The 23,444-nt window shown below is 36.4% G+C and overlaps 1 protein-coding gene and 1 long non-coding RNA gene across 2 annotated transcripts in view; one reads left to right on the top strand and one right to left on the bottom strand.

The window, feature by feature from the left end:
• The window catches only part of SWT1 (SWT1 RNA endoribonuclease homolog), a 105,505-nt gene extending 87,461 nt beyond the window's left edge, over positions 1-18,044 (top strand). Inside the window, exons 17-19 of the mRNA XM_079108024.1 lie at positions 4,806-4,872; positions 7,108-7,172; positions 17,472-18,044. Coding sequence (XP_078964150.1) covers positions 4,806-4,872; positions 7,108-7,172; positions 17,472-17,592 — 253 coding nt within the window. The 3' untranslated portion in view covers positions 17,593-18,044. The remainder of the gene's footprint in view (positions 1-4,805; positions 4,873-7,107; positions 7,173-17,471) is intronic.
• On the bottom strand, positions 17,687-23,034 carry LOC306642355. The gene is made up of 2 exons (XR_013758490.1): positions 19,540-23,034; positions 17,687-19,390 (listed from the first exon to the last, which is right to left on the bottom strand). It is a non-coding gene; the product is annotated as an uncharacterized lncRNA (long non-coding RNA).
• Positions 23,035-23,444: the final 410 nt, after the last annotated feature.

Below are 23,444 nucleotides of genomic sequence, written 5' to 3'. Positions count from 1 at the left end.
CTGATAGATCTCTCCCATCATTTGCATAACAGATTTCACCAAATTAACCACAGAAAACTTAGGATTTTATTTGTAGTTGTAATAACCAAAAGGAAAAAGGTACTTTCCATGTATTTCCCCCCAGCACGTGGCTTTTTCATTGTTTCGGTGATAAATTTTCATCCAGTTCCCCCAATACAACTGGTACTTGATTGATACTTAATACATTATGCTCAATAATGATATGGTAATAGTTAACAGTAGTATTTCAACCTTGACTTAGTTCTTACTATAGAAAATATAAAAATGTTTCTAACATAATGCTATAAACAGACATTTCACTTCATGCAATTACTTTTTAAAGTTATCTTTGATTTTTTTCACAACTCTGAAAAACTATTTTAAATATTATAGTAATATAAAAGTTTGTCTTGCCAGAAGGGACTACAATTTATTCAGTTCTGTGGTATGTGAGTTATGAGTTATATATATCCAAAAACATGTTCTCTCTGCCTTTGAAATTCTAGAATGAAATATCAAACTTGAATATTCTTTTCCTACTCCTGAATCTGCTGCTTTATTTTTCCTAAATAGGCATAAAAGGTTTATTTTAATTTTAAAAATTCTAATTAAAATTTTAGTGTACTTTAATGTATTATTTTAAAATTTTATCAGGTTAGTCTTCTAAATTTAGTCTCTGAAATTTTAAGTGGCATAACCTTTAATTTTTTATTTTTTTTTTTAAAGATACATTGGTATTTGTTGAGTGATATAGAAATGAAATATTTTTTGGCAGGGAGGGCAGCACTGGGGATCGAACTCAGGGACACTCGACCATTGAGCCACAGTCCCCAGCCTTATTTTGTATTTTATTGAGGCAAGGTGTCACTGAGTTGCTTAGGGCCTCACTTTTGCTGAGGCTGAGTTTGAACTCGAGATCCTCTTGCCTGCGCCTCTTGAGCCCCTGGGATTACAGGTGTGCACCACCACTCCCGGCAGAAACGAAAATTTTAAAATGCAAATTTAAACATTGCTTACTTGATGTTAATTGCTCACGGTAAATGTAACACTGTTGAGTGCCCAAGTGACTGAGAGTCAGTACTTCTAATGAGTGTTGGTTCTGTTACCAACTTGTTTCATGGTTTTGAGAAAGAGCGATCGGCAACAAAGATTAAAAATTGTTTGAACACAGTGTAATTGCCAAAATCATTGATAAGAGGAAAATTAAAAGGGGTTTTGCTTGCGTGTAAAATTAATATTTTATGTTAATAAAACAGGGGCTTTTATGTTTGATTTTGTAAAACTGCTTGGAGGCAAGCAGATGGTGACTGTTACTCTGTTAGAAGGCAAAGCATGAGTTCCAGAGACAGACCATTCACTGTGTGATCTTAAGTGTCTTAGAACTCTGACCCTGGTTTCCACATCTGAAGACTAGCTAGCATAACAGCTAGTATTTATTGTACATGTACTCTGTGCAGGTATTGAACACTCTAGATACCTTATTTAGTTTACACAATATCCTTCTGAAGTAAATACTACTGTACTGTATCCCTGTTTCACAGCTGGTGAGCCAGAGTGCAGAAAAGTAGGTAACTTGATCAGGTCACAACCTAAATTCATGTTTGCAGATGATACGTGTAAAGTCAAACTTGGGAGTATTCAGTAAATCCTTATATTATTATTGATGCTGTTATAAAGGGAACCTAAGTGTGTTCAGGTCAGTCTTGATTTATGCATCATCTGTGAGCTGCAAATCAAACCTTGAGTCAGATATGTGTTCCCCAAAACTCATTCTAGAGTGAAAATTTAAGATGATGAAGAACTTGAAGATAGGGAACATGTCTTATAGTTTTCTTTTATGATCCACAGCACTCACTGTAATGTGCATTTGAGCAAATAGTGTGAATTTAATATATATTTATTATTCTGAATTATTTGAAAAGTGTGGATATATTCATAAATAAAAATTGCCATTTTCAGAAACATATCTTAGTTCTCCCCAGGGGCTGATTCTTCCCTCCTCCTTTTGAAAAGTTGACATTGAAGAGTAATTTCAGGGCTTTCATTCTAAGAGTCTTTTGTCTTCCTACTGGTATAAGGGGAAAATGAGAAAACTTTAGAGGAGGCTGACCTCTCAGGAATTTTTGTGTGGGTAATTAGCAAAGCATGGAATTCCATAAACCATTTTTGCCATTTTATTTTTTATGTATCTTCAACAAAGCTGTACTTCTACAGAGTAAAAGTGTGCAATTTTTTATAATAGGACAAACCATTCTCTTAAAACCCAGAGTTGACAGGATTTGTAATGAAGTTCAAATTCAGTCCCTAAGTAAGTGCATTTTAATAAAAGTTGTCTGTTCCACTTTGGGCTCTGACTACCTCAAACTATTCTTTTAGAGCAGCAAATTTCCTAACAAATTCTATTTTGTATATCTTATTTTAAAAAATAATGTATAGTTTTATTCTGATTTCAAAAGTAAGGTATTTTTTTCTTCAAAGAATACAAGTCTGATATTTTGTCATGTAATCAAGTATTTGGAACAAATGTCTTCTTTCTTAGAAACTTAAAATTCTTGTGTTTCTTATTTTGTTTACAAGTAGCAGCTAGAAATTGGGCAGGGACTGCCAAATGGACAAGAATGCGATATTTTTCTTCCTTCGTTATCTCCCTGTACTTGGTGAGGATTTTTTTTCTTTCTTATGCTCTTTAGAACAATGATGCTGTGGTCTACTCTGAATCTTTGTCTTGTGGTTAACTGTTATATCCAAGAACCTAGAACAGTGCAGGGCTCATAGTAGGTCTCAAATATTTGTTGAGTGAGAGAACAAAGAATCACTTGTTCTGATCTGGACATGCTTAGTACTACGCATTTTAGTTTCTTTCTTAGTCATCAAATACATTGTGAAAGTTAGGCATTATCCACTGGAGTTTGCCTCATTCTCTGGACTCTAACATAGCATGCTATTATTTCCACTTACAACTATGCTTTTGTGAGGGTAAGAGGAAAGGAACTCAGAAATGAAGAAATTGGTGCAGTCAGAAAAGACAACTCTGTAGAGATAGAGAATGGATTAATGGTTCCCTGGAGTTGGGGTTGGAGGTGAGAACAGAGAGAGACTGCAAGCAAGTAGGCAAGAGGGGTCTTTTTTGTGTGAAGGAAATGTTCTAAAATTGGATTGTGGTGATCGTTGTATAGATCTGTAAATTCATTAAAAAATCATTGTTGGTAAAATGAGTGTATTTTATATAAATTATAGCTCAATAAAACTGATAAAATAAATAAAACCAAGGAAGAAGTTAAAAATATTTCATATTTTTGCTTATTGGAAAACAAGTTACTCTGGGTGTAACTTGTTGCTGCAGACAAATGACTGCTTCATGTAGAACCATTTTCCTACATTGTATTTCAGAGCAGAGGAATGTTCATTCCATTTTCTAGTAAAATAGTTTCTTTTCTGATATTAGCTTAGAGCTTATAAATTTCTTAATATAAAACATCTTCTTTCATTCTAATTTTTTTAACCCCAGTTATGAACAATTTTTTTCCAAAGCCATAAAAAGAGTAGGTATAATTATTCCACATTGCTGATATTTTATTTTTACTGACTTGCAAAGTTAGAACATAGTTTATCTTCTACTTCCTAAGAGTTTGATTTAATTAGATAACTTTGTTTTCACTTTAAAAATTTTAAACTGATACATAGAAACATAAAACTTATCCATATTTACGGGGTACTATGTGGTATTCAATATGTGTGTGGATTGTTTAATGTTTAAACACAGGTAAACATATCCATGTCCTCAAAACATTTACCATTTCTTTATGGTGAAAACATTCAAAATCTTTCAGCATTTTGAAATGCACAGTTGATCTCATAGACGTTGAGAATAGAATGATGGTTGTTTGAAGGTGGGGGGCAGAGGGGAAGGGAAGGATGGATCAACAGGTACTGAGTTGCAGTTAGGGGTAACAAGTTCTGGTGTGTAGGATGACTACATAGTAGGGTGACTGCAGATGATGATGTGCCCTGTTCATTTTTAAAAAACAAATTGTTTTTGTACCACCCCTCTCCTTCCCCTCTTCATGTATTATCCTCAATCTTTTTTTTTTTTTTTTTGATTGGTTGGTTTCTTGCTCAGAAGATCATTTGCATTTTAAAATTATTTGTTGTGAGAAACAGTTTTTCTATGAAACTGGTATTCTCATTCAGAATTTTGTGTATTCCTAAAGATATTCTGCATATTCCTCTTCCAAGGAAGCAAGCATCTTAAAAATCTTGACTATGTCCTAAAAAATCATTTATAAAAGTCTTTTCATAGATATAATAAAAACTCAAAGGTCTAAAGATATAATTAAGATTATTGAGATCATTTAGCTCTCAAGTCTGATAGTGTCAAGCATTGGCAAGGACATTTTGCTCTCAGTTTAAGAGATATGGAGTGTCGTGCTGGAGATATAGCACATCATGAAGAGATATGGAGTGTATATGCTCTCCACATTTCCATCTACTTGGAAAAATTGTATAATTAATTCAAAATGTGAACTATAATTTTACATGTATGAATATTTATGGTTGTGGATCATTTGCATAGAAGTATTACTTTAAGCCTAAATATATTAATAAATTGATCTTTATTGAGTTGTTTGTAGTTTTATTCATTTTTAATTCATTGAAAAACAAAAAATTATAAATCCCTGAATAAACTTATTGAATAATAAGTTATTCCTCCCTCATATGGGTGTGCTTTGGAGAAAAAGTTCAAGGTATTGCTTTATTCTTAAATCATTCATTTCTCTTCCTGTTCTCTATTTTGATTTTTTTAGAATTTTGGCTCCCAACAGTAATTATCAAGATGTTGAGACCCTCTATAACTTCCTAATCAAGCATGAGGTAGGAGAAATATTTTAAAAAATGTTTATCACATTTCTGTCATAAGTATTAATATATATAAATGATAGGTATTCTAAAACACATTATATGCTATTAATTAGACATTTACTTTAAATTATTGAATGCTGTAGAAGTTTGTGACATATTCTCTCTTTTCCCTTTTTAAAAAACTGTACATATATAAGTTGTACAAAATGATGTTTTTTATACATAGTGAAATGGATACTATAATCAAGTAAATTAACATCTATCATCTTACCTAGTACTCTTTTTTGGTGTGGCAGGAGCACCAAAAATCTACTCTTTCAGAAAAAATCCTAAGTATAGCACAGGTATTAACTATAGTCCTCATGTTGAACATTGGCTCTCTAGACTGTGCACCCCCCATATCTGCCACACTCTATCCTTTGACCTACATCTCCACGTACCTCCCCACTCCCTGCTAGTGACATACTCAATTTTTTATTTTGTTTCCTTAAATAAAATACAATAGTGTCCTAAAATAACACACTTGCTTTAGCGCAGAATTGTTCCTCGTCAGGGGCGTGTTGGCATTTTGAGCAGGTCATTTCTTCATTGTGTAGAACCTTGCAGGATGTTTAACATCCCTGCTCCTTAGGTACTAAATGCCTGTAGCTGTCCTGGTCATTGTGACAACCAAAAAACTCCATCACCCCACCCGCCTCATATATCCAAAATGACCCCCAGAGAGGAAGAACCACCTCTGGTTGAGAACTGCCGGTTACAGGAAAGCAAAGCTCTGACTTTGTTTCCTCTATGGCAACAGCACAGACCCCAGGGTTAGAGCTGTAAAGAGGCTCTGCAGCGTTTTGTAAACTAACCTGCACGCTTTCCTCATCATTGCTGATCTAGATTGCTGTTGATTTTCAATTTCTGTTTGCCTAAAGCTCTGCCCCTCTTCTCTATGTATTCCTTTTCTCAGTTTTACTCCCGTTTGTATGTAGGTGTGTGTGTATATGTGTGTAATTCTTAAAACACCTTTAAGTGAAGGAGTGTGACACATATTTAGGTTTCACTTTTCTTAGGGAGTCAAACTCCTTTAAATATATTCCATCATTTTCATTCCTGGTTAGCTCTTTATTTAACTTTTTGGAAATAACAACAACTGGGGATGTGGAGAGTGCCCCTGGATTCAGTTCCCAGTATAGGCAAAGAGAGAGACAGACAGACAGACAGATCAGGGTGGGAATGTAGCTCAATGGTAGATCACCCTGAAGGGTGGGGGCGGTTTTCAATCCCCAGTATTGCAAAAAGGAAAAAAAAAAAAAGACTGTACATACTTCAATATATAGTTAAATGAAACATTTTCTTCACAAATATGATGAATTTCTCATGAAAACATTCAAGGATATCATGGAATTTTTGCATATAAGCAATAATACCGTGAACTCTATAGAAGATTTTTTATGATATGAATGTTTAAAGTAGTATTAATTAAGTCAGAATAAAAACTTTTTCATCCAACTAAAACTTCATACCAGTTAGTAACGTCAAATACTTTTAAAAGTGAATCAAATAGAAGATAGTATTATTGAGTTTCCCTCCACTAGTTCCTAGTTTCTGAAAATTTAGGTACTACTATGCTATTTGTTGAGTTAGCCGATTTAAAAAAAAAAAAAAAAAATTCCCTTTCTGTAAATTTACAGGTTCCTCCTTGTACACAAATAGAATATAGCCTCCATCAGTGGTAAGCTTTGAGAAACTAAAAATTCCTTCACTCTGTCTTTATGTATGCAATAAGTAGTTTTTGTATGATGGACTTTTATAAATCATATCTCTGAATTATAATGTTTATTAATTTAAACACACCAGTTTAAATATGTAGACCTAAATAAGCTGAAAAATACAGGTCTTTTAGAAAACAGCTACCAAACTTTTTCCTAAGTCAGATAGGAAATCACACAGTTGATAATTTTATTGTTTTTTCTGTTTGATCTGCAAATGATTAGGTGCTTTGTTGAAATGCCCACTACATCCAGGCCCATGTCACTTCTACTGGTTTTAGAAGTTATAAAAATCGGACCAATATTTTTACACATAGTTCATTGTTGACATTATGGCCAGTGAGCTTATCACTACTAGCCAGTCCTTTTTTAAGCAGTAACTAGAAGCTTGAGATTCCGCCCCCTCAAAACATGGGCCCTAGTAATTGCACTGTCATCACTGCTTTGATTTAGTGTATCTTCTTAATGACTATATTTTGGTTCTTTTCAGGTAAATAAAAATGTCACATTTACTGCCCAGGAACTTTATGATTGTGTTTCACAGACCGAGTATCGGTAAGCCACATCTGCTTGTAGATGTATCTTTATAACAAGCTTTTACCCTCTTCAGTGCCACTTGGCAGGGATGGCAAATTGTTCTGTGTTTTTGCACCACACTATGAATTTTTTTAAACTTTTATTATTACAAAGTATTTCATACATACAAAAAGACGGTGTGTGTGTGTGTATGTGTGTATCAGCTATAAAATTTGAAGTAGTTCTCAAAACTTTTTGGCCTCAAGACTCCTTTATATTGTTAAAAAGTATAGAAGACCTCAGAGAGTTTTTATATGGGCCATATGTATCTATATTTACTGTATTAGGCCTTAAAACCGATAATTTTAAAGTGTTTATTAATTCATTTAAACATAATTGATTACTACATGTTAGGTAATATTATGAAAATATTTTTCCACAAATAAAAATGTTACTGACAAAAGAGGCATTGTTGTGTAGTTTTACAAATCTCTTAATGTCTGGCGTAATAGAAGACAACTGGAATCTCATAATTGCTTCTGCATTCTGTTGGTTATGATAATCATGTCATGTATTGCTGGAAAACTAGTCTGCATTTTGGGGGGAACAAGGCCTGAAAGGCAGATAACATCTTAGTTTTATTATGAAAGTAGCTATTACTACTTGACATTGCAGACCCTCTGAAAGAGTCTTAGATTCCCTGAAGTCCCCAGACATGTTTTAAACAGCAGTTGATATAAAGAAGACCTCTTGCCTACTATTGAGCTAATGAAATAGAACTTTAGCTATCTCTAACTGTATCCCACCCCCTACCATATCCTCTCTCTAGGAATTTTGTGTTTAAAATTTCATTCTTTTCTTTATAGTTTTTACTGAATATTATGTACAATAAAAATGTTTATTTTGCATGTTTTTTAACTTAATGGTATCACACCATATACTTTTTTCCTTTTTAATTTTAATTTTTTAAATTTTTATTTTTACAGACTGCATTTTGATTCATTGTACACAAATGAGGTACAACTTTTCATTTTTATGGTTGTACACAATGTAGATTCACATCTTGCATGTAATCATACATGTATATAGGGTAATAATATCTGTCTCAGTCTACTGTCTTCCCTTCCCCCACTCACCTCTACCCCATTTTCCTCTACACCACCCAGAGTTCCTCCATTCTTCTCTTACCCCGCACCGCCCCCATTATGTATCATCACCCACTTATCAGAGAAAACATTCAGCCTTTACACCATATACTTTTTTCAAAGTAATGTAGTTGCTAGCTGATAGATTTAGTTGATTCATATGTGACAATGATAACTCTGATTTTTATATCTGTGGGGTGTAGTTGTAAAGCCCTTTTTGTTCTCAGTGTTTGTGGCCCCCAAATTCATATTTTGAAACCTCATTCCCAGTGTGAGAGCTGTATTAGAAGATGGGGCCTTTGAAAATGGGATTAGACTCTCATGAAATCAGAGAACTAGCCAGCCCCTTCTACCATGTGAGAACATGTAGAAAGTGCTCTCTGTGAGAAAGAGGACCTTACCAGACACCAAATCTTCCAGTATCTTGACCTTGAATGTCCCAGCTCCAGAACTGTTAGAAATAACTGTTAGAGATTAATCCATGTGGCTGCATGGAGCAATAGTTAGTTTATAGTCAGTTTTGTTTTGACAGGACATATGCATTCCTAAATATCACCACTGCCTTATTTAAAATCTTGCAATAAAAACCACAGGACTGACCTATGGGGGAAATGGAGTTAGGTCATAACACCTAAAATCTTCAGGGACATGTTTTAAAAAAAAAAGTATAGAAACCAATAAAAATGGTGTTAATATAGTTTTATATCTGTTTAATGGCTAAAAAATACATGAATGCTTTAAGAAATCTGACATTTTACCTTGAAAAAAGACCTGAAGTTTGCTTGTAGAATGGTCATGAAAAGGGTTGCAGCTTGAGGATTATCTGAAATTGGATGTGAAGTTGTAATACCAGAGTGGTGGATGTAACTCATAACACTCATGGCAAACTTAGGTAGTTGGTGTGTGTTTGAGGTGTATGCATGTGTGCTTTAATTCCTAAGTGGCTTGTTCAGCTCGGTGTAAGTTCCTCTGTACATTTATGCTACTCACTACCAAACTTGTGTATTAGCAAAAGGGATATCTTGTGCTATGTTCAGATTGTACTTAATATAGCAATAATGTTGAAATACATTCATATGATCAAAACAAGCACCATAGCAGAACTTAATTTGTTTTCACTTCTGTGTAATGTCATTACATTACTAAAACATAGTTCATTTACCATGTACCAGTGTGGCTCAGTATGAGGAAGCCTAGAGACAATCAGAGTGCTTGTACTGTTAAAACTTTAGATTGATAAATTTGTTTGATGATATCAAGACACTAGGATTAATAATCCGCACATTACAAAGCATCTGTGAAAGTTGACTCACTCATTAAATTCCAAGAAAATCTGAAGCCAGTGAGCATATACAGGTCTGTTAGAGTTGGGGAAAATTATTTCTTACTCTTAAACCTTAGTGAATCGATCGCAGTCTTATTTGTAGATCTTTATAGATAATCCATCATTAAAGACTTATGTGAAATTCGTGTCAGAAATATAATGTCTTCAGACCTTAGCCACATTTTTGAAGATACAGAAAAGCTCATTATAGATAACATGGAAACCAGAGTCTCTTTAAGGATGGTTCCACTCGGATGTCTAAAATTATTTTGACTTCAGCTTGCTTTTGTTATAATGGCATTTGAGGGTTAATAAGCTCCCTCTTATATGCAAGAGGATAATTTTTGAAGATAAATACATTTAGTATCTTGAATGCATTTGGATTTGTTACTCTCATTTCTTTTGAAATTATTTGTCCATATTTAGGGTGAATAATACTTCCTATATTATATTCTGGTGTGCTCCACAGCTTATAATTTTCAGATAAGCTGCCAAAAGAGAGAGGAAGTCTTGATTTCGCTGGTTTGTGAGACATCAGGACCTAGTGCAGTAGATGAAAGGTTGTACCATAATTGAGAGGCGAAAACAGAATGATTCAACATGCATGTAGATGTCACCCTGTGGGCATGTTATGGAAAACAATTACTTTAATTATCTGAAATGGCTGATCTTTATTTTTATTTTGAAATTGTTGTAAAAGAGATTATTGATGTGTCACAGCTGATTATTGCAATAGGGAGGTGTGAAGTAATAAGAAATACATGTGTCTCTGCCTGTGGTTGCTGAGGTGGAGTTCTTAAAACTTCTACAGATCGGTTGCTTGGAGATTCTTTTTTTCTAGTACTTGGTTTTTGACCTCATTTCCTGACACAACTCCTGGGTGATAGGAGCATCTTTTGTTCTAATGAAGTGACTGGCTCCTGGAAGAGGGCAGAAGTCTGAGTTGTTAACCGATTATGCCTACATTAGGAGGCCTCCCTAAAAATTCCTGTGGCATGCCCAGAAAGAACAGAGACACCTGTGTGTACGCCTCTCTTGATCTGGCTGTCACCTGTATCCTTGATAATGCCTTAAAATAAATGGGTAATCTTAAGTGAAGTGTTTCATTGAGCTGTTCTTTGAGCAGTTCTTTGAACTATTCTAGCAAATTAAACCTGAGGAAAAGGGGGGTCTTGGGAACTTTGATGTATAAGTGACAAACTTGCTTGTTATTGGCATATAGTGGGCAGTGATTTTGAGGGACCGAGCTCTCAACCTGTAAGCATGGACTCCAGGTAGATAGTATCAGGACTGGACTGAATGGTCAGACACCCCCTTGGTGTCCACAGAGAGCTGCTTGAAACCCCCATCCTCTCACATCTGGTGTTAAAAGGGAAGCATTGTGAGAGTGTAGGTGCAAGGAGAAAACTGTTTTCCTGTCTCATACGGGAGTTAATTAAGTAGTTCAAGAATATAAAAACTTAAAAAACAGCGAATTAAGGTTTTAAAGTAGTTTAAATCAAAGTTAAATTCCATCGTGTGTGATAGAAGTATGATACTGTGTGATTCAGTGGTATTTCCTGTCATCTCTAGTTCTGGGATGCTTCAGTAGGTTTTACTCGTGCTGGTGGAGCATGTGAGCACCGCTGCCCTGAAAAGATGACCAGTTTGTTTAGAGAATCCAGGGCAGTAAGTTAACAGGATTATCAAACAGGATTTCAGCCAGTCTCTGGTGTGGCATCTTCTACTCAAATGAGAAATAAGCTAGGAACAGTATTAATTTACATTTTTTTTCTCCTGTAAGTTTTGACAGTTTTCTGGCATGTTTGTGAGCAAGTCTCTAAGGCCATTTTTATAATTTTGAAATATAAACTATTTTGTGACCTCAGCCTCGGTACCTGATTATGAGACAGTTAGCAAACCAAACTTCCCTGCTCTCAAACTCACCACTAATTTCTCTAGTGGATCACCAGTTTGATGTCCTTTTTGGGTTCTCTTAATTTGCTAGAGTGGTTCACAGAGCTCAGGAAACACTTTACTTACATGCGCCTGCTTATTATGAAGGATATTTTTTAAAGTACAGGTGAATAGCCAGATGAAGAGATTAATCAGGTGAAGTTTGGAATTGGGGTGCACCCACCTTCCCAGCCTGTGCATGTGCTGTTTTTCACCAGCCCTGATGCTCTCTGACCCAGACCTTTTGGGATTTTATGGAGGTTTCATTAAGCAGGCATGGTTGGTTAAATCATTAGCCAGTGGTGATCAGTTCCACCTTCAGCACTTCTGTCCTCCAGGTTGGGGGTGAGACTGTAAGTTCCTGCCCTTTCATCACATGGTTCCTTCCTGTGGCAACCAGCCCTTTATCCTGAGGCTATCTAAGAACCCCTATTCCTCAGTCATCTCATCAGCATACACAGGACACATCACTGGAGAATCCAAGGATTTTTAGGAGCTGTGTGACAGGAACTAAACACTAAGCATACATTCCCTCCTATAAATCGCATTACTGGCAAATTCAAGTAGTATCTTGCCGGAAGCAGCATATGCATCAGAAACTTGTTTCTTTTCTCTTGGCAAATGCTTTCAGGAATTACTGCATTCAGAGTCCAGCCATCAGTCCCACGATGATATCTTCAGGATTATTGTAGCTCCTAAATGGGACCTGGACCTGGACCCGGACCCAACCAGAATGTGCATCACCTAGAAACTTGTGAAAAATGCAGATTCACACCAGTCATTGTGAATCAGAAACTGGGAGTAGAGCCCTGCAGTCTGTTTTAACAACCTCTCCGGGACACTGAAGTTTGAGAACCTTTGCATTAAGTTAGGAACTCGGTTTGTCCTAGAAGCTTTAGACAGGGAGAAAAAAAGCCTTAGAAACGATCTAAAGTACACACTTGATATTTCTGATTTACGTAGAAAATAATGGCATAATGTTGATATCGATAGTCCTTGATTTAAATGGGGTTACATCCTGATAAACCTGTCATAAACTGAAAATATCCTAAGTCGAAAAATAATCCAACGCACGTTAAAAATATCCCTAGTCAAAATGTACTTGATACTTCTAACCTGGTGAGTATCATATAGCTTAGCAACACACTACCCTGTAGAGAATTGATCCTTTACCCTTGCAGTCCCGTGGCTAACTCTGAGCTGTAGCTCACTCCTATTGCCCAGAATCTCCAAAGATATCAGACGGCTCATCACCATTCGAGAAAAAAGATCAGAATCCAAAATTCCAAGTACAGTTTCTACTGAAGCATATTGCTTTTGCATCATTATAAAGTTGAGGAATTCTAAGTCAGGGACCATCTGTATGTGGCGTGAGGTTAAGGCCCACCTTCACTGCTGCATTCATCCATATCTGTACATGTGGATATCAAGTTGTCCCAGCACCATTTGTTGAAGATGTCACAGGAAATCAGGGAACTGAAACTCTAAACCTCGATTCTTGGGTTCCAACGAAGGAAAATTTAAAGCCAGATACCAAAAGCCATGCAAAAGAACTTTACTGTAAGTGACAGTGAGGTGAAAGGAAAGTAAAAGCAAAGTGAGGCTTAAGCAGAGAGCACTCTTGAGAGAGAGTGGGCCATCCCTAAGCAGAGAATGACAAAGGACACAATGCTGTTTCCAAATTTATTACTCTTTTTCTGGTTGACTTGAAAACTGGGGTCCTCCTTCAGCAATCTTTGCCAATCAGGTGTTCAACTCCTTCACATTGGACAGTGGTTTTTTACCTTAGTTGGTCCTCTCCAGAAGGTGAGGACCTTCTGTCATGGTGGCCATCCTATTCAGGGGACCAGGGGAGCTATATCCACAAGACCCATGTTAATGTGGGCACTGGGGTCAATGTCTGGTCATAAGTTACCTTGTAGTACACTTGTGCTACTAAAGGAATCTTCCTTCACAGACAGATGGACACCTGTAGCCATCATTCCTAACTTCATGCCAATCTTAGTGGGCCCCGTCAAAAGTTAATCCCATTAATGTTTTTTTCTTGGCATGTCTTCCAAATAGCTCCCTTGCTTTTTTTAATTGTCTGCAGATTGATTAACTGCTACCATTTGATTTCTCATCCACTCTGAGAATAGTTTAAAGAAGATCCTAAAGTAATTTAAAGAAGACTTGTGACCTTAACATGTATTTTACTGCTCATTGCTAGCTACTACCTATTGAATGGTCTTGGCACCCTTGTTGAAAATTGGTTGACCTTATCCATGAGGGTTTGTTTCTGGATTTCAGTCTTATTCCCACTAGTTCATATTGTCTGTCTTTATGCCAATATGACAGTTTTGGTAACAGTTGCTTTGTAGTAAATTTTGAAATTGGAAAATGCCTTTAATATTATTTTTCTTAAGATTTGGAGTATCCTTCTACTTGGGAGGCTGACTCAGGAGGGTCTCAAGCTTGAGACCAGTTGGAGCAACTTAGCAAGAACCTGTTAAAAAATAAAATAAAAAGGGCTTGGGATGTAGCCCAGTGGTAGAGCACTCCAGGGTTCAGTTCTCTAGTACAACAACAACAAAAAAATTGGAGTGTCCTGCTGTTCTGTAGAATTCTATAATTAACTTTTCCATTTCTACAAAAATAGTTGTTGGGATTTTTATAGGAATTGCATTGACTCTGCAGATCACTTTGCGAAGTATTCCATCTTACCAAATCTTGCTCAGTCTTCCAGTCAATGTGGAATCTCTACTTATTTAGGTCTTCTTATTTCTTTCAGTAGTGATTTAGTGTACAAGTCTTTTACCTCTTTGCATAAATTTATTTCTAAGCATTTTCTTCTTGATGCTAATGTAAGTAGAATTGTTTCTTTTTTCATTTCAATTTTGGATTGATCCTTGCTTAAGAACTGAGATAGAACTGATTTGCCTGTGTGTGTGTTAATGTTTTACTTTGCAACTTTGCTAAATTAGTTAATTCTAACAAGTTATTTTGAGAATTCTGTAGGATCTAGAAAAATATAGATAATTGGACTTTTTAAATTAACAACTTGGATGCCTTTTTCTTTCTTTTTCATGTTCAATTCCCCTGGCTAGAACTTTCAGTACAATACTGAGTAGGAGTGGTGAAAGAAGCACCCTTGAATTGTTCTTGGCTCTTTTATTGGCTCTTATATGCTTTTCAAAAAAATTTTTGTAGATATTTTTAGTTGTTGGTGGACCTTTATTTATATTTTTACATGTGGTGCTGAGAATCAAACTCAGTGCCTCACATGTTAGGCAAGCGCTCTACCACTGAGCTACAAACCCAAACCCCTCTTAATATACTTTTTTAATAATAGCATTACACATATTCTGGTTTTTGCTTGAGATACACATTTTAAATTTATAGAAAGTTCAGAGTATTACAAAACAAATACACATTACAGACTTTTTTCTTATACCTAGGAAGGATTTTGGAAAAACTGCATTAAATATTGGAATGAAGTCACTTAAATACATCCATACCATTTTAACAAAATTGACCATAGAAATAAATTGACCATAGAAATCAGATGGAATTATTTTTTAATTGATTGGCTTAATTTCCAGTTATTTTGACCAGGTCAAAACATGTTTGATATTCATGATAAAATTTAGAGAAAACAATGACTGTTGTTTTGCAGAAATCTCAAAACAACATAGAATTGCAGAATTAGAAGACTATCTTCAGTTTTGAGCTCTGTTTTAGAAAGGATCAGGAGTTGGTAGAGTTTAAGTTGGAAAAAGAAATAGGAATGTGATAAACGATGCAAAACATTTCTGCTATCAGAGGAAAACAGTAGAAAGAGTTTTTGTTTTGTTAATCTGGGCAGACTTGGATAATGGTTTTCATAGGCCCCAGATAAAGGAAGAACTTTGTTGCAGTTGGGAAACAGCTAAAATTAACTGAAGGTGCTGCAGAATGGCAAGCGGAGTGATCAGCAGTGCCCCCACCTCCAACTTGCTATGGTCCACAAGCCATGGGCATGCGAAGGAGCTCAAGAATTCCTGTCATTGTGATCTAATAATGTGTATGTGAAACATCCTGAAAAACAACCAGTACTTTCCTGGATAAGAAGAAGAGTGGGGAGTAAGAGAAAAAGGAAGACTTAGAAAAAAGATTCAGAAGTCTAGTTCCTGAAGGCTGTTTCTTTTCCCATGTGGAATAAATAACCAAGGTCATACAGGAATAGAGGCTGCCCTTTTAGTTTGTTTTGAATTTAAGTTTGTAAGAAAACATTTTCATCTCTGCTATTTTGAACCTTTTAATAGGGTGCTCCAAAAATAATTTTCTGAATAATTGTGAAGAATTGGCAGCAACGTAACACTCATTTTAAGTGTAAAATGTAGGAAGTAGGACTAGGGTAACTCAAAGCCGAATGTCAGATTTTAATGACTCAGAGAAACCACACATCCTCAGGAAGTGAGGTTGTTCAGAATATGGTGTGTTTACTTTTGTCTCTACTTCCTTTCATCCTATCCTGAATTTCGACTGGCTTCTTTTCCTTTGTAAACTGGGATATGGGCATGGGATATGTTAGGTATTTCTGCTTTCCCATCTTGGTTTAGGTACTGACTAATACTCATTCATTAACTGCTAGGCAACAGTTCCTTTAAAAAAAAAAAAAAAAAAAAAAGAGTAGCAGCTCTGTCAACTTATCCCTTCTCAAATCTCTGTCCCTTCAGGAGGTACATCGCCCACTCTATGGTTCTTTTAAAAATAATTTTTAGTTGTTGATGGACCTTTTATTTATTTACTTATATGCGGTGCTGAGAATCAAACCCAGTGCCTCACACGTTAGGCAGTTGCTCTGCCTCTGAGCCACAACTCCATCTCCAAGTCCATGGTTCTAAATAAGTAAGACAAGATGAAGCCACCTGTTCCACAGTGTTGCTTACTCCTTGGTAACATCTTAACAGGCCTGTCTCCTGGTAGGAAAGGTCCTTCAGATTAGGGCTAGACTGTTCAGCCCAGCCCACCAGCCAAAGGATTATGTCTAAGCACCCAACTTTGTTAACAGAGACCCACCAAGGGAACCCTTGTTCCTGACTTCTGAGAATTGTGCCAAGGTTTTCCTTGTGTTGACTGAGAATCTGTGCACCTGAGTATTTATCCTCCCATGTTCTTGTTCTGTACTAAGGAACTATAATTGTTGGTATGTTCTCTCAAATGTAGTTCGAATCTTAGTATTATCACACTGTATTAAGAATTTTTAGTATATCCAAAGGAAATGGAATCAGAATGAATAGGTATCTTGCACTCCCATGTTCATGACAGCATTAATTATAAATAGCCAATATATGGAATCAACCTAAGTGTTCCTCAGCTGATGAATAGATAAAGAAAATGTGGTATGTATACACCATGGAATAGTATTTTGCCTTTAAAAAGAAGGAAATCCTGGCACTTGAGACAACATGGATGAACCAAGCGGAGATTATGTTAGGTGCAAAAGGCAAAGCACAGAGACAAACATCACATGATCTCACTTATATGTGGGATCTAAAAAAAGTTGAACTTATAGAAGTAGACAGTAGAATGATGGTACCGAGGTTGGAGGCAGTGGGGAGGGTTGGAGAGATTGGTCAAAAACAGAATTTCAGTCAGAAGCAGTAGGTTCAGGAGATCTATTGTATCAGATGGTAACTTCAGTTAGTAACAATGTATTGTATTTTTTTTTTTTTTTTATTGCTGAGACTAGGTTTTAAGTGTTCATGCCACAAAAACGAGTCTATGAGGTGACACATTTGTTAATTACCTCAACTGAGCCCTTCCACAATGTATACGTATTTTAGAATATTTTAGAACATTAGAACATAGTGTTGTATATAACACATGTACGCAATTCTTATTTTTCCATTAAAAAAGAATATTTATCTGACTGGCTGTCATGTAGTGACTTACCATTTCTTTTTCCCCTAGGGAAAAGTTAACCATCGGGTGTCACCAGCTGTTTGAGATGGAGTGTACCATGCAGCAGTGCAATGCATCTGTCTACATGGAGGCCAAAAATAGGGGATGGTGTGAGGACATGCCCAATTAAAGGACCTAAGTACTGATTTGTAACTGAAGAGGATTGCATTTGTCTTCATGAATAAGTGTGTCACTTAGAAAATGGTCACTTTTTTGAACCAAACTCTAGAGTCTGAATTTTAAATGTTTCACAGATACGAAAAAGTGATATTACTGACAATCTCATTGAAGCTCTAAAAAAGCCTAATGCATCAGTTGTGGGATAAATTGTGGACTCTTCTGGAGTTGGCAGTATGTCCATACCTCTACTCCTGCTACCCAGCCAGTATCTCTGAGGAAAAGAGAGCCATCTTTTCAGTCTTGTGGCAGAAGCCATTGTGGCATCTGAGGAAGGCCTAGGACACATCATTAGCATCTCTCCCAACCCTGCATATGGGCACATGATCAGACGCTGCCAGATGCTAAGGAAGAATTAGGACATGACCATGCTCTCTACATTCCATAAATAAACTCTCGTCCTGGGCTGGTTTTGTTGTTGTTTGTTTTTTGTTGTTTTTTTGTTTTTCACAGTACTGGGGATCAAACCCAGGGGTGTACTACCACTATGTTACATCCCCACCCCTTTTTAAATTTTGAGACTTGGTCTAAGTTGTTGCTGGCCTCGAACTTGTGATCCTCCAGCCTCAGTCTCCCAAGTTGCTGGGATTACAGACATGTGTCATCATGCCCATCTGTCTTGGGCTGTTCTTATGATCAAACTTTGATTCATGTAAACCTGGTGGAAATAACATCACCCCACCTTCCTCAGGGTAGTGAAAGAATTTTGACTTTAGTTCCTGTCTTCCTATTCAGCTCTTCTTTCTTTCTCTAGGCTTGTCACTTTTCAGTGCATTTCCCGTGGGGAAGAGCAGCGCAACCCCTACTGAGTTGTCCCTTAGGTATGTAAAGGAACATGGATTTTTGGAATTAGGTGGCAGTGACTGGTGTGCCTTTGTCTAAAAGCAAGTGTTTAATTAACGACTTTCTTGGTTATACAGCAAGTTGGAAATCCTTGTTTACAGGTGTGTATTATGCGTTTGTTAATACATTAGACTGAATCAAATTTGGTATTCTATTATAAATGTTATTTTTTAAAAAGAGCAATAAATAACTTATTTTTAGTAAGATTTTGTTTTTCATTTTACTTCCAAAGCGTTTCTAAAATGACCCTCAAAGAGCCAACTCAAGATGCTTACTCAGAGTTGGTGCTGGACCCACTAAGCTGTCTGAAGTTAGGAAACTGCACCAAATGCGAAGGTGGGGCTGACAGCGCAGTGGCCTGTCTCTGGGGGACAGGAGACTATAGGAGAACATCTCTGCTCTTTTCTTTCTTGAGGAACCAAAAATGCATCTACCCCCATAAAACAACCCTTCCAGATTTTTATCCCTCAACTACTTCTGTTTGTTGTTGGAGTTTTTGTTTTGTTTTTCTCTCTGTGGATAATTTTATCTTAGTCTATGAGTTTTACTTGGCACATTAACTTATGTCACTTCATTTCAACTTAATTTTTTTAATTGTATTTTCAGATATGTTCTTTCTACTCTTTAATTTGCTTTAAAAGCATTGTTTTAAAATTTTTGTTTTAGCTTTCCTCTCAGTTGCAGTATTAGATTTTTCTGGTTTTTTTCCCTTTCTTCTTTAACAGTCTTAAAACTTTATTATTAGTTTTATCCTTGTTCTCCAACAGAGGTTGCAAGTTTCTTTTTCCCCCACCCTCCACTCTTTCTCTGGCTCCCCAGTTTCTGAGTGATTCACTTGGCTTATCGATCGCAAGCCTCCTTTGTAGAACATACATTTCTGTTTATGGAAGAACTTTAGGCGCTGAACTCTCTATTCTTTAATACATATAACTATATATTTGGAGCAGAAGTCATCAGAAGCATGCTTGAACTGAAAGGGACTGATGAGAAGAGTCACACCAGAGGAGGGACTTTCTGTACAGTACCCTTGGCCTCCACCTAGTGAGGAGCCAGTGACGAGCTTCATGATGAGAGGAATCCTTGAGGGCATTCAGCAACGTTCCATGCTTAGGTACAAGATCCCATTTTATTTGCCTCTTCAACGTTAGAAAAAGTAAAATTTTACCAAAGTCTGTTTCCCTCCTGGGAGGATCAGATGCTCTGGTTTGGAGGGTTTCCCAGCTCTCTCCATATTCAGGGCAAAGGACAAGCAGCTTACAATAGATTTGTTGTGCTCTACGGTCTTCCTTAGGACCTTGCAATGGGCAAATGTGGCCGTGCAGGCTAGAACTTTACAGACGGGTTAATTTCACTTTCCCACATAAGACCAAGTGTCACAAGACAGCTCCAGAGTTCTTTCCTTGTTACTTTGAATGCCATCTTCAGGAACAGGAGCCTTTTCAGGGTCAATCCACATTTATTTGGATAGTGTGTTGGTCAGTTTTCAGAGCCTAGGTCATATTGTTCATGTCGCTGACTTTTGACAACTCCCTAGATCTCCCACCTTTTCAGCCGGCTACCACAGAGGGTTGGGAGGATTTACACTCTAAAGGAGAACGGAACTCATTACTGAAAAACCCCATCTCTCATTCTCAGGAATCAATGCTACTCATAGACTTTTAAAGACTGGACAGGCCAGCCACACTCATATTTTGGTGGCTTTTAAGGCTATTTTGCTAATAAAATCCAACCCAGTGAACATACCAAAGTTCCACAAGGTGGAACTACACTACTTCTAGTGTCTTAATTCAAAGTTGTGGCCAAAAAGTATTTTTAACCAATTGACTTTCAGACTCGCCTACTAAAAAGGCCATGTCCAGGTTCTGGGATCGTGGATCAGTGGTAGAGTGCTTGCCTACCTTGTGTGAGGCACCAGGTTCGATCTCAGCACCACATATAAATAAATGAACAAAATGAATGTCTAAACATCTAAAAAATATTAAAAATATTAAAAGAAAAAAAAGACATGCCCTACCTTTCCTACCAAAGTTTGAATGGAAAACTGTGGAGTTTGGTAAAAAGCCAGTTGGTAGACCCAAACAATTACATATTCATTATACCTGCATTTTAGAACACCTGTCTTTATGTTCTTTGAATAGTCTCGACTGCTGGTGGAAATAAGAATTGACCAAAGTGCATATTTTCTTCTCGCGGTAGGAATCCTCTAATTCTGATCTAGTTTCATTTGTAAACTGGGTATGCTATATATGCCTCAAGTTTAATTCTTAATGTCAAAAGCATTGGAGATAGGTTTTTGAGAACTACATTAATAAACCTGGAGAGTTAAGTTGGTGAGCACTCAAATCGCAGTGAGCTTGGTTGTTCCTAAACTACAAACCAACTGTTTTTTTGAATCTCATCTATTACAACTCTACTGAGGACTAATGATTATGGGCTAACCCACATTAGCTCAGTAAAGACTTCTGCAAGGTCAGCAAGAATGGTTTCCTGGTGAGATTTCTAGTGAGAAAAAATATGGACATGTCCTAAGCCCTTCTTTTCAGGCTTGACACCACTCCTAGTTTAGTGAAAACTTGATTTGAGTTTTGCCCAACACATTATTGTGACTACCAGCTCATTCAAGATGTAAAAAGTTCTAAGAATTCCTTTGTGCCCCTTTTTAGTTAATGCCCATCCTACCCCAGGAGGCCCAATTTGTTTCCCAGAATACCACATAACTAAGTCTGGCTTCATTTCCCATGATGCCTGAGATTCATCCACGGGTCTATCAGTAATTCATTCTTTAGTCCTAGTATTCCATTACAATGGATGTATCAATTTACTCATTCACCAGTTGTGAAGCTACTTTGATTTGTTTTTGGTATTATGAATAAAGCTATTATATTTATATTCAGGTTTCCTGAACACATTCCATTTTTTTTTTTTTTTTTAACCCTTGAACGGGCGTTTGGTCAGAAACTGCCAGACTTTTGAGTGTCCATACAGTTTTGCAATTTCTCCAGCAGTTTGAGTTGCGGTTGCTCTGCATCCTTACCAGAATTTATCACCAATATCATTTTGGTTTTTATATACATTTCCACAATGATTTATGTTCCTCTTGGCTAACCACTTACGTCTTGTTTAAATATTTTACCCATTTTAAAATTAGATGTGGCTGGGGATGTGAGTGGTAGAGCACCTGCCTAGCATGTGCAAGGCAAATAAATAATAACTATTTTATTGAGTTTTGAGTATTCTGGATACAAATCCTTTATATTTTCTCGAGCCTGTACCCTTAAAGGCTTAGGAACACTTTTGGTTAAGAGAAACACTTGTTTTAATATGTAAGTGGGAGAAACCTCAGTAGATGGCTGGTGCTATTAATTATTTAGATGACTAGATGCATGTGATAGATGCCTTCAACTTTTTAATCATATGGCAACTCATTCTCTCTCATGGTAGGTATTTTTGTGTTGTGCCCCTTTTCCAGACTAAAATTATACTATAGTTTTCCTCTGAGCAAACATGTAGCTGTCATTTATTCAGAGATAGGCCCTTTTAGATTCCTCTATTTCTACTAGGTATTGACCCTGTGCATACACAGATGACTGAGCTTTTGCTTCTTCAACCCCCTAAGATGGTACAGTTATCAACTATGAAGTCCAAAGCTGAGGGTGTAGTTGAGTGCTAGTGAGCTTGCCTAGCATATGTAAGGATTGGAGACTAAATCCCCAGTACGACAAAAAAGGAAAAAAAAAAAAAAAGTATTGAATTGGCCATTGAAGAACCCGTAACAATACTTATTAATCATTTTAAGACTCTTGAGAAACTTCTAGTTTTGTTATGGAAAGATATTTATGTTTCATAGCAATTATTCCTTTATAACCAAAGGTAGTAACTGAATTTAATGTTTATATTAAGTGACTGAATTTGTGGCTTGGCCTAACCAAGGACTTAAGATTCATAGATTGTTGTTTACTTATTTTTCCTTCCCTTCACTCAAGTTAATTTGCCTTATGTCTCACCTGGATTCTTAAAAATTTTTGGGAAAAAGTAGAATATTAATAAATGACTGACACTACAGAGATTGACTTTGCTGTGACTGACTCTTCCCCTGACCACATATTTGAAGAATTTGATTCTAGCATTATATCATATCCCTAATCCAGGATTTTCCCCTAAAATTATTTTTATGTAGGAAATCCTAAAACATTTTGAATAAATGCATGCCTGCATTTATTGCAGCCAATTGATTAATTGAATGTAGGTGTTACAAGCAGTGGCACATGCTTGTAACCCCAGCAACTTGGGAGGCTGAGGCATGGGGATCACAAGCTCAAGGTCAGACAAAACAACTTAGATCAGTCTCAAAATACTAAGGGGTGTAGACATAGCTCAGTGGTACAGTGCGCCCCTGGGTTATATCCCCAGCACTCTAAATAAACAAATGCAAATGTTTTGTTGTTTTGCTATCCTTTTAGAAAATCCAGTATGTTTCACATACTATTAAAAGAAACCAGTTGTGGTGTTATGAATTGTAGTTTTAAACTATTCTAAAACACATACTGGTAAAACTAAAGCCATAACAACTTCTTAAAAAACGTTCAGCCACCAAACTCCCTGTTTTGCTATCAATGGTAATGCAGGAAAACTGACATGAAGCATTCCCACATACTATCTGCATAAAGCATGTCACTTATGAAATGAAAAGTAATTTCAAGGATTTTAGTGCTGAATCCTCAACTTAAACTTTATTTCCTTGTGCTGAATAGAATAAACACAGATCCATAAACAATAGTCATCCTACTAGGCAAATTCAAATCTAAAGCTTCTAGTTTTAGTTCAGAAACAAACCAGAGATAGATGGTTAGGAACGACATAACTTTCTTGGCTCTTTGTAAAAACAGATGAGAGAAAGGTGGCAAAGTACCAGAGAACCAACATATTCGAAGAAAATATTCAATTTTTTTCCTAACCCAAGTT

This window comes from Sciurus vulgaris (genome assembly GCF_902686455.1).
Source record: "Sciurus vulgaris genome assembly, chromosome: 12".
Classification (NCBI taxonomy): domain Eukaryota; kingdom Metazoa; phylum Chordata; class Mammalia; order Rodentia; family Sciuridae; genus Sciurus; species Sciurus vulgaris.
This window is presented reverse-complemented; position numbering and strand designations above follow the sequence as displayed.